At 43.0% G+C, this 12,753-nt stretch overlaps 1 protein-coding gene across 1 annotated transcript in view; it reads left to right on the plus strand.

Annotated features, from left to right (window-relative positions):
- The window catches only part of ZNF831 (zinc finger protein 831), a 329,907-nt gene that overhangs the window by 66,079 nt on the left and 251,075 nt on the right, over positions 1–12,753 (plus strand). The window contains exon 2 of the mRNA XM_077458434.1: positions 4,057–4,111. Coding sequence (XP_077314560.1) covers positions 4,057–4,111 — 55 coding nt within the window. The remainder of the gene's footprint in view (positions 1–4,056; positions 4,112–12,753) is intronic.

The raw sequence follows: 12,753 nt of genomic DNA on the forward strand, positions 1-12,753 counted from the left end.
TATTGGGTAGTATATCGGGGTACCTAGCGCTATAAAAACCTGGCGGTGAACCTAAAAAAGAAACTAGCTACCTAGCGACACTAATGCAGCGATCAGAAAAATGATCGCTTAGTGACACTGGCAAAAGGGGGTGAAAGGGTTAACTAGGGGAAATCAGGTGTACCTATGTGTACCTATGTGTTAGAGTAGTGTTTTGGTGCACTTACTTTTTGTCTTCTCCTTGTAGTCTGGTCAAAAAGACCGCCCCGAGGAGAATGACATCACTTCCTCCTTCCTGTGTATACAATACACAGTGGGAGGAAGCTTCTCATTGGCCAGGAGCGATCCAGAGGGGGTGGCCAGAAACCAACGGCCATCCCCTCATCACGGATCGCTCCTGAAGCGAACCGGACCGCCGTATCCAGCGGGAGGGGGTCCGATTGGACCCCCCACCCGCTGGAAGGCAGGCACGTACATGTACGTGCTTGTGCCTGCCTGTGCCATTGCGATGACGTACAATGGCAATACGGCGGTCCTTAAGTGGTTAAAAATGTACCAGTTGAAAATTACAAACAGATCCAACTTAACACAACAAACCTACACAGTCCCTGTCTTGTTTGCACCACCTGTATACTGCTGTTCTGAGTATATAGGGCCTGGGGACCACACGCATTTCCTTTTTTTAATATGGGTACGGGGTTCCCCTTAATATGCGTACAAGACCCAAAGGGGCTGGTAATGGGCAGGGAGGGCTACCCATGCCATTTTTCTCAATGATTTTCAACCATATTGCAGGACCCAGGTATAACATTAAAACCGCAAGCAGTTTTAAATGATGTTATTTCCGTTTAATGTCATTTTGTGCAGGGACTGTTCTAAACACAGAAAACAAGTGGCACTTCACAGGCATACTACAGACACCCCCCAGGCACGATATTTAAAGGAATATTTCACTTTTTTTTTTCACTTTAATCGTCATTAAAATCAGTGCTCCCGCCAAGACGGACATTTTTAAAAACATTTTAGGCATAGACCCATGTCCCCTGGGGCAGGAGCCAGATCCCCAAACCCTTTTTAGGACAGTATCTTGCATATTAGCCGTTAAAATTAGCACTTTTAATTTTGAACGTTAGAGTCCCATAGACTTCAATGGGTTTCTAAAGTTCGTACGAATTTGGGGTCCGTTCGAAAGTTCTGGTGCGAACCGAACCGGGGGGTGTTCGGCTCATCCCTATCTGAGAGGCGTTCTGTACACATTCTGTGTGCAGAACACCTCCAAGTAGCCATATTGCATTTCACGTAAAATTACAGAGCTTCAGATTGAAAATAAAGGGTATTTTTTAATAACATTCAATAATAATATGACTTGTGTCGGCATTGTATATGCTATACACAGTATCTCACAAAAGTGAGTACACCCCTCACATTTTTGTAGATATTTTGTTATAGCTTTTCATGTGACAACACTGAAGAAATTACACTTTGCTACAATGTAAAGTAATGAGTGTACAGCTTGTATAACAGTGTAAATTTGCTGTCCCCTCAAAATAACTCAACACACAGCCATTAATGTCTAAACCGCTGGCAACAAAAGTGAGTACACCTCTAAGTGAAAATGTCCATCTTGGGCCCAAAGTGTCAATATTTTTTGTGGCCACCATTATTTTCCAGCACTGCCTTAACCCTCTTAGGCAAGGAGTTCACCAGAGGTTGCCACTGAAGTCCTCTTCCACTCCTCCATGACGATATCACGGAGCTGGTGAATGTTAGAGATCTTGCACTCCTCCACCTTCTGTTTGAGGATGCCCCACAGATGCTCAATAGGGTGTAGGTCTGGAGACATGCTTGGCCAGTCCATCCCTTTTACCCTCAGCTTCTTTAGCAAGGCAGTGGTCATCTTGGAGATGTGTTTGGGGTCATTATCATGTTGGAAAACTGCCCTGCGGCCCAGTCTCCGAAGGGACGGGATCATGCTCTGCTTCAGTATGTCACAGTACATGTTGGCATTCATAGTTCCCTCAATGAAATGTAGCTCCTCAGTGTCGGCAGCACTCATGCAGCCGAGGACCATGACACTCCCACCACCATGCTTGACTGTAGGCAAGACACACTTGTCTTTGTACTCCTTACCTGGTTGCCGCCACACACGCTATACACCATCTGAACCAAAAAGGGTTTATCTTGGTCTCATCAGACCACAGGACATGGTTCCAGTAATCCATGTCCTTAGTCTACTTGTCTTCAACAAACTGTTTGCAGGCTTTCTTGTACATCATCTTTAGAAGAGGCTTCCTTCTGGGATGACAGCCATACAGACCAATTTGATGCAGTGTGCGGGGTATGGTCTGAGCACTGACAGCCTGACCCCCATCCCCCACCCCTTCAGCCTCTGCAGTAATGCTGGCAGCACTCATACATCTATTTCCCAAAGACAACTTCTGGATATGATGCTGAGCACATGCACTCAACTTCATTGGTTGACCATGGCGAGGCCTGTTCTGAGTGGAACCTGTCCTGTTAAACCGCTGTACGGTCTTGGCCACCCGCATCCTATTCACGCCTCAGACCTTGTAACACTAAAGAGTCACATGACACCGGGGAGGGAAAATGTGTAATTGGGCCCAATTGGGACATATTCACTTAGGGGTGTTCTAACTTTTGTTGCCAGCGGTTTAGACATTAATAGCTGTGTTTTGAGTTATTTTGAGGGGACAGCAAATTTACACTGTTATACAAGCTGTACACTCACTACTTTACATTGTAGCAAAGTGTAATTTCTTCAGTGTTGTCACATGAAAAGCTATAACAAAATATATAAAAAATGTGAGGGGTGTACTCACTTTTGTGAGATACTGTCACATGGGTTGCTTAGTAAATGAGCAAAAGCTGTGCTGACTTCATCATCCAATCATGTGCTAGCAAAACTGTTTTTTTTTTCCTTAAATGTGATTGTATACTTTCTTCTGAACTTGCAGACAAGCTTTAAAATGCTGCACCTTGAACAGGTGTAGAGAAGAAAGGGCTGTAGATAGACAGGTACAACTTAGGCCGCGTACACACGGGCGGATTGTCTGTCCAACTTAGTCCGTTGAACCGTGTTTCAGCGGACAATCCGCTCGTGTGTGGGCTTCAGCGGACTTTTTCAGCGGACTGTCTGACGAACAAAGTCTTACGGAATCTCCGTAATACAGTCCGTTCAAACTTGGTTTTGTCCGTCCAAACTTGGTTTCAGCGGACAGTCCGCTTGTGTGTAGGCAAGTTGGACGGACTAAGTATGGCGCATGCTCAGAAAGGATTTACACGGCCGAAGGTTGCATTGCAGTGTATAGGACGTCGTTTTTCTAGTCCCGTCGTACGTGCTGTACACGTCATCACGCACGCTTTCAGCGGACTGTCTGCTCATCGTGTGTGGTCAAGTCCGTTCATTCAAATTTTGAACGGACTGTCTGCCGGATTGTCTGACGAACTTAGTTGGGCAGACAATCCGCCCGTGTGTACGTGGCCTTATGTAGGAGGATTTGTTTAATCTCAGTGTATCGCCTAAGGCCAATCACTTCACTGGGTAGTGTATGTAAGAGTTTACAACTACTTTAAATGACAAAATGTGACAAGATGTGACCTTACGGATTTTTCATAAAACCAGAACATTTTGAGTGACAGACATTTTTTTGTGAGCATCCATGTTGCCTTTGCTGCCAGTCAGAAGTGTGATTTATCTAATAAAGGGAGGAAGGACTTGTTTGGTTGCTATAGACAACACACACACTTGTGATCAGGAAATGAAGCTTTCATTTCTATGTCATGCAAGCAGGAATGATGGATAACACAGGCTGCCCTGTACATGGTTCAAATGTACTTGTTCATGTACATGTGCATTAGAGATCTTTAAACTTACAGGATCCCTGTAATTGTCACTTTTACATTCTTTGGTTGTCTTGTAGCTATGGTTACAGAAATGTAGACATTCAAGTGGAAAAGGGAAAAAAAAAAGCGTTTCCGTGACAACTGATGAAAGCATAACTGCATGAAAGCAGAAAAAAAATATATAATAATAATGCAAGAGCTGTGTCTTTTTAGAGAGGAATCAGCGAAGAGCATGACATAGCATCACAAGCTGAGTCTTCGATTGCTGGTGAGTTCAGTGCCAATATTCCCTAATCTGTCACTATGGGCACACAATTCTGGGGTGCTACAGCAGGTCACTCCGATTGTTAAGGGGATTTGTGTGCCGTGGGCTAGTGGCATGAAAATGAGCATGCTTTGTTATAACTGTAAGCCTGGAAGTGTGATGACACATTTAGAACCCATGCAGGAACATTAGATAAGATGATTTCATCTTAAAGGAACCGTAAGCCTGCGTGGCTAATTGGTATTGCAAGAAAGGGGTAATGAGACTGTGTATGTTAAAGTTTTTTTGTCATATTGTAGCACATTTGATACTTGACATTTTATTTAGATTTGCTAGGAAGCCTCAACTTGGCAGTTTATCAATGACAGTTAGAAAAAGTAGTTGCATGTAAAATATGCCACTGTTTAATTATTCAAAATGAGCAGAATGTCCCCCAGATCTTCTGCACGGGCACAAATGATGGGCCAGTTGTCTCCTTGAGAGTGGCTGCTGGAGAATACTGTATCTACCCATCCAGCCAAGACCCACTAACAAACTAATTGCAACACACATGTGGTACTTCAGGTCCTTTATTCTTGATCATAGAAGAATGTTGAATAAGGTTCTGCTCACAGGGATAGCCACCAACTGTTTGGATAATCTCCATGTGCAGTAATATTTTTTGAGGTGGTCACAACTTCCCTTTGGTGCTACAGTAAAAGACCATAAATGACGAGTGATGTGTGAATCTGGAAGCTTTACATGCCTTAGCCATGCCACTCATGGCCAGGGTATACTCATGCCTCAAAGTATATCTAAACCCACAAAAAAAATCCATATATTGCATTTTACGATACCTTAAATGTGGTGGCTGCTTGAGTTTACTTTTTGCAAGTTAAATATATTTTATGCAAGTACAGATCCTGCCAGAAGTTTGGTGTCTTTGTAACTTCCTGTGCACTTAATTGAAACTTCAAACAATGCTATTAGGCTTCTCAGTTCTCTTCTGTTGACTACTGAACACCTTCCTCCTATGTTATGGAAATTTGGGGATTTGGAGGGGCATGTTTTTAGTTCAAATCAGAAGAGCAGCCTAGAGTTACAGTCTTGCTCCTCCATGCATACAGTACAGCAGATGAGTGTTGTCACTGCACGAGAGGAAGTTTGCTACTGACAGGATCAGCAGATACATAAGGGGAAAAGCATGGAAAAATAGAAAAGGATGTAGTTACCAAATCTTAGCCCCTGTACACACGGTTGGAGATTTCCACAACCAAATCCGTCGGATTTTGCCTGTCGGATTTTGTCCGTTGGATCTTGTCCGAAACTGTTGCATACACACGGTCGGACAAAGTTGGCGAAAAAATCAGATCTTTCAGAACGTGATGACGTAATTTCGTTACGATGGGACTACATTCAGGCTAGTAGCCAATAGCTTTGATGTAGGAATTTGATCTGAGCATGCGTGGCACTTGGTCCGATCAAAATTCTCTACACATGATCGGAGTATGTCCGATCGGCCCAGTTGGTCGGGAAATATTTCCAACATGTTGGAAAATTGGGTCCGACGGATATTCCGACGGAATCAGTCCGATGCATACCACACACGCGGTCCGATAGGACACATTCCGACGGATTCTTCGATCGTGTGTACAAGGGCTAAGGATTGTTAAGCTGTAATATATATATGTCATTGGGTTTAGATATCATTATTATTAAACAGGATTTATAAACCACCAACAATGTGTGCAGCGCTTTAAAAGGTTAGGGGAGACAGTACAATTACAATACAATTCAGTACAGGAGGAATCAGAAGGCCCTGCTCATTACAGCTTACACTCTAAGAGGGAGGGTCAATTGATACAAAAGGAATAACCATGGGAATGAGCTGATGGAGAAAATAGAAGTATAGTTGTTAGGTGGAGGCAGGAGAGGCTTCTCTGAGGAGAAAAAGTTTACAGGGATCGCCCAAAAGGGGATAGGGTAGGAGACAGTCGGACAGATTTGGGTAGGGATATCCAAAGGATGGAAGACACTCGGGAGATGTCCTGGAGGTGAGCATGGGAGGAGATGACAAGTGAGATATACTTCATCATAACTCTTACATAGAGATAGAAGCTGTGTTTTCCATCTACCGCTTGAATGAGAGAGGTGGGGGGGGGGGGGGGGGCAGAGTATTCTGCCCTTTCCCCAAAGTTCTGGCGACAGTACTGATTAGCATATTAGTCCATCTAAGCATTCCAGTTTATGAAAGGTCTGGACAAGAAATATGCCTTAGGAACAGTGTTTTATTGTTCTTAGCAATCCTTCAGAATAATTATTCTACCCCATTTGTTTCCCTGCCCTTTCTGCTACCATCTTCTTTTCTTTTGGGCAGTGCATACCTTGTCAGTCTATAGTTCCAGCACTTGGTAGATTACATTTTACTACTGCCCACTGCTGCAATTGAGGTGGCCTTGCTACTGTTCATGCTGATCTGGACACCAAGGGGTTCATTTACTAAAGGCACATAGACTGTGCAGTTTTCAAAGTGCAGTTGCACTCTGCAAGTGAGGTTGCTTCAGAGATTTGTAAATGAGCAGAAGCTCTGCTGACTTCCATCTTCCAATCATGTGCAAGCAAAAATGCATGTTTTTTTTTTTAATTTTCCTGCATGTGATTAGGTATTCTTTGCAAAGTGAAGCCTTACCTCATTTACTAAGCTTTGGAGCAGGGGTCCTCAAACTACGGCACACCAACGTTTTTACGAGGCCTGCCTGGCCATTCAGACACTAGAGCTCACACAACAAGTGGTCTGCCCCGAGAGATCCACACAGACCCCACCCCATAGAGGGAAACAGGACCAACCTCCGGCTTTGTCCAGGGAGGAGGTGGAGACATGGAGAGCCTGCTTCAGCGCAGAAAAGCTACACAGGGATCCCTGCTCTTAATCTTCCTAGTGGCTGTCTTCCATGTGACGGTTACAGCGGTAAGTCCCCCGACACTATTCTCTCTAATTCAAGTGCGCTGGAGAGGCTGGCTATGCTGGCAAGCACTGTTCAGGCTGCATTGCCAGGCACTGGTCAGGCTGCATTGCCGGGCAGTGGTGAGGCTGCATTGTTGGGCACTGGTGAGGCTGCATTGCTGGGCACTGGTGAGGCTGCATTGCTGGGCACTGGTGAGGCTGCATTGATGGACAATGGTGAGGCTGCGCTGATGGGCAATGATCAGGCTGCACTGATGGGCACTGGTCAGGCTGCGCTGATGGGCATTGGTGAGGCTACACTGATGGGCACTGATCAGGCTGCATTGATCTGGCCCCCCAACAGTCTGAGGGACAATGACTGGCCCCCTATTTAAAAAGTTTGAGGACCCCTGCTCTGGAGTAACTGCACTTGCAAAGGACAACAGTCTATTTGCCTTTAGTAAATCAACCCCCAAACGTCATGTTAGACCTAGTCCCTACTGTTAATCACTTTGTATCCTAAATTTTGTTATTATAATTGGTAATCCATTTTTATGCTTGCCTAATTTGCAACCATATTGGGTGACAATATATTAGGTTTACATTTACTACCTGATTTTGTGCCTGTTTTCTTTGATAAAGTGCTGCTACTGGACACTAAGTATTACTTTCAATAAATTCCTGTGATATTGTATGTTTCTACACTGAGCCTGATGTGTCCGAGGGGCAAACGTTCTGGATCCTTTCCAGCACCTCCTACAGGGGTAGTGCTGCATACATTTAGTTGGACTTGTTCTATAAAGTTATATATGTTTTCGTAGCTTCTGCAAGCTTATTTTTCAGAAAGCAGCTATGCCAGGGATGCCCAACCAGTGGAGCCCTCTGATGTGGCCCGTGACCTCCTGCTCTGGTATGGCGGGTCGGCAACCCCAAATTTCAGGTTGCCAATCTGCCATCCCAGAGAATCAGTGTTTTGGATGGAGCCAGGGATAGAGGAAGCATGCGACTGCGAAGGGAGCAGAGCTGCATATGCCAGTGCTTCCTCTATAGCAGTGGTTCACAACCCTATCCTCAAGTATCCCCAACAGGCCAAGTTTTAAGAATTTCTCTTAGATAAAATAGCTGTCCAAAATAACAAGCCATTGACTCTGATTTAAAGCACCTGTGCAAGACAAAGGAAAATCTGCAAACATGGCCTGTTGGGGATACTTAAGAACAGGGTTGAGAACCACTGCTCTATAGTGCCGGCTCCTGTGCAAGGTGGAGTGACAGCAAATGCACTCTGCCTGGGACAGCAACATCTCTACAGCCAGTGCCCAGCAATGCCTGGATATCAGAAAAGGAATAATCATTAAATTAACCACATGCCAACCAGGCCATAGCCCAAAGACGGCTACAGTGCGGTCAGCTTATTCTGGGAAGGTGTCCATGGACGTCCTCACACAATCTTGCTCCCACGAGCCCCCCGGGGCGCGCACCCGGAAACATCTGGACTGGGAGGTCCGGAAGACCCGGGGCATCGCGGTAAATGGCCACTGATATTGGCTGCTTACCACATGATCGCTCTGTCAAATGACGGAGCGATCATAGCAACAGACCGGCATCATGTCCGGTTCCTCCCTCCCCTCTCTATACCGATCGGTACAGTGTGAGGGGAAAGGGGGAGAGATTGTTTGCAGCAGCGCTGTTGGTACTACACCTCCAGCCCACAGATCAGTGCCCATTCCAGCCACATTCTGACTCTGTCAATACTCTGCAATACTCTGCAATACCCTGCAATACTCTGCCATACCCTGCAATATTCTGCAATACTCTGCCATACCCTGCAATACTTTGCAATACTCTGCCATACCCTGAAATAAAAGAAAAACAGGGAAAAAATCGCGCTACCACCTATAATAAAAAAGGATACAAAAAATGTGCACACATAAAATACTGCTGCAGTTCTGCTATATACTAAAAAAATATATACTCGAAAAAGATAACCCAAAGGAAAAACCGCGCTGTCCTAAGTGTGAACTTAGGTTATGTGCTTCCCCTACAGGGGAATTTGAACAACTACAAAATTGTGTTGCAATATCAGGAAGTATATTAGTACATAATACCTAAAAATGTGAAAAAATATAGTGTGAAATTTATAATATATATCACCAACAAAAATACATAACCAATCTATTATAAATGGTGTGAAATAATACCGTCTATACCCTTAATTCAATAAGTGCAAAACAATGACATATCTATGTATACAATGTATGTACAATGTATGTAAAATAACACCATCTGCACCCTTAACTCAATAAGTGCAAAAGAGTGGCATATTCATATATATAACAACATAAAAAAAGGTGAAATGGCACAAAAAATTAACAAAACAGAAAATTGGATAATAAAGTGTCCAATTATTGAATTATTGAAAAAAAGTCCATAAAAACTCTAAAAACACCACGTGTCAAATGTGATATTAAATTCTCAGTCTCCTGTTCGACATCTCAGCATGTATTATAGTGCACCACCACCGGAAGTGAGGATTAACTCCTTACCAGATGTTCTTAAACAGTACGCTCTGAAAAGTCAAACCAGGCCATATACATCCCTCAAACGTCCATAGGCTCCGCCCATAAGCTAAATCGTAATACAATCAGGCTCCAATATTTGGCAATGACCGGTCCACCATAAAAGGGAGGAGAAAAACGCCTCAAATAGTGTAAAAACGTTTTATTGAGAATAATAAAAAAATAATAAGAAATGCACTTACAAAGGTACAGCACAATTAGGCGTATCACAGTAGGCAGCGCCGGCCGGACGCGATTCTCTACATCAATAACCTTTCGCCAGCTGGTCTGTTCGGAGGCAATAGCGGTGTGACACGCTATTCATTGCCGGGCGGCGTGACACGCTATTCACTGCCTTTTTTTCAATAATTCAATAATTGGACACTTTATTATCCAATTTTCTGTTTTGTTAATTTTTTGTGCCATTTCACCTTTTTTTATGTTGTTATATATATGAATATGCCACTCTTTTGCACTTATTGAGTTAAGGGTGCAGATGGTGTTATTTTACATACATTGTACATACATTGTATACATAGATATGTCATTGTTTTGCACTTATTGAATTAAGGGTATAGACGGTATTATTTCACACCATTTATAATAGATTGGTTATGTATTTTTGTTGGTGATATATATTATAAATTTCACACTATATTTTTTCACATTTTTAGGTATTATGTACTAATATACTTCCTGATATTGCAACACAATTTTGTAGTTGTTCAAATTCCCCTGTAGGGGAAGCACATAACCTAAGTTCACACTTAGGACAGCGCGGTTTTTCCTTTGGGTTATCATACCCTGAAATACTCTGCCATACCCTGCCATATCCTGCAATATTCTGCAATACTCTGCCACACCCTGCAATACTTTTCAATACTCTGCCATACCCTGAAATACTCTGCCATACTCATCCATACCCTGCCATACTCATCCATAATCTGCAATACTCATCCATACTCTGCCATACTCATCCATCCTTCCATTCTCTGCAATACTCATCCATCCATACTTAGCAATACCCAGCCCACCCACACTCAGCCATACCCACCCAGCCATACCCAGCCATCCGCATCCATGGCTCATCCATGCCACATCAGTTCGCATCCATGCTACTACAGTGCGTCAAAGTGTAATTAGATAGTCAAATTAGACTTGAAATTTATGACCCTCGAATGCCTGCTGGCGCTCCCTGCATGTTGGGCCTCTGTATGTGGCAACGCTGTGTAAAAGTCTCACACATGTGGTATCGCCATACTCAGGAGAAGTAGCAGAATGTATTTTGGGGTGTAATTTGTAGTATGCATATGCTGTGTGTGAGAAATAACCTGATAATATGACAATTTTGTGGAAAAAAAAAGAAAATAACTTGATTTTGCAAAGAATTGTGGGAAACAATTACAATTTCAAAAACCTCACTGTGCCTCTTTCTAAATACCTTGGAATGTCTACTTTCCAAAAAGGGGTCATTGGGGGGTATTTATACTTTCCTGGCATGTTAGGGTCTCAAGAAATTAGATAGGCCGTCAGTACTTCAGGTGTGATCAATTTTCAGAGCTTGGCACCATTACTTGTGGACTCTATAACTTTCTCACCGACCAAATAATATACACCAATTTTGATTATTTTTACCAAAGATATGTAGCAGTATACATTTTGGCCAAAATTTATGAAGAATTTAGTTTTTTTTTTTACAGAATTTTCAGATTTTTTTTGTTTTATAGCGCAAAAAATAAAAAACCCAGTGGTGATTAAATACCACCAAAATCTATCTATCCATCTATCTATTTGTGTGAAAAAAGGGACAACAATTTCATATCGGTACAGTGCTGCATGACTGAGTAACTGTCATTCAAAGTGTGAGAGCACCGAAAGCTGAAAATTGGTCTGGTTCGGAAGAGGGTTTAAGTGCCCAGAGGTCAAGTGGAAAAAGATCAGTTTATGAAAATGACAGTATATATATATATATATATACACACACACACACACACACACACACACACACACACACACACACACACACACACACACACACACACACACACACACACACACACACACACACACACACACACACACACACACATATATGGGTATATCTGTTCTGCAGTGCTTACTAGGCTGCTTTCAAACTGATCCACTGAGCGCTGATGCACTGAGCCATAGACTATTATTACCTGTGGATTCGGAGAGCTTCTGAATGCTCAAAGGACATAGAGAGTGATTTAACATGCTAATAGGAACCTTTTTAGTTGCTCATAGCAGCCAGCAGCCATGGAATGATGGTTGTTCGAGGAAACTTAAAAAATTAGTCTTGTGAGCCTTTCATTCTTCAGCTCCATAGAACATTCTGCGTTGTGGGCTCTGTAAAATTTTGCAGTGGCTGTCTAGTGTTGGCATTCCCAGAGCTGCCACGTGGAGAGCTGGCAAATACTTGGCTGTGTAGGAGTTGTTATAGAACAACCTCTAGCTAATCGCTGTGTGTTAGATCATTGGCGTAGGGAATGCATATTAGTCAGTACGATATTCCTTTTGAGACTTTCTGTCAGCTACTGTTGACCCTTTAACTAAACAGAAGTCATCATAAGCTATCAGCTCAAAAAGGATGAGACTGATGTTCCTATTTAGCAACTTACACCTCATTCTTCTTATGTTAGAGAGGGCCTAGAATGTTAAAGGAGAAGTACAGAAAAAGCCTGTTTGGCAGTATTTCTACTGGCCTGTGGCAAGATCACGACAGTGGACTAGGGATCTGCCCACATGCTTGGACCAGCACCCAGCTCAGCCTCTCAGCAAGCCGTTGAAAGCCTGAACCCCATAAATATATTTTAAGCAGAGTTCAAAGTTACAGGCCTGAAGATAAAAACACAGGAATGTATTAGGCACCTACTTTCTTTAACCTTTATTTTTTAGCAAATATGTCGGCCATTTAAAACTTATGAACATAAAAGTTCTGCCTAAGAGGATATAACACATATTTGCTCCACGTTTTTTAGTAAGAAATCTATGATCATTTAGCTCTCTGAAATTATTTTCACTTTCCTACTGCAATTTTTGTACAAGCTGATTACCGTTCTCATTCCAGAGGTGCATCTTACAGGGCACGTGGCTGCATAGACTTTCAGGTGTTGCAGCTGTGGCCAATAAGTGCACTAATGTTACTT

Source organism: Lithobates pipiens, unplaced genomic scaffold (genome assembly GCF_037356315.1).
Source record: "Lithobates pipiens isolate NorthernLeopardFrog02 unplaced genomic scaffold, aLitPip1_a1.2 Scaffold_28, whole genome shotgun sequence".
Classification (NCBI taxonomy): domain Eukaryota; kingdom Metazoa; phylum Chordata; class Amphibia; order Anura; family Ranidae; genus Lithobates; species Lithobates pipiens.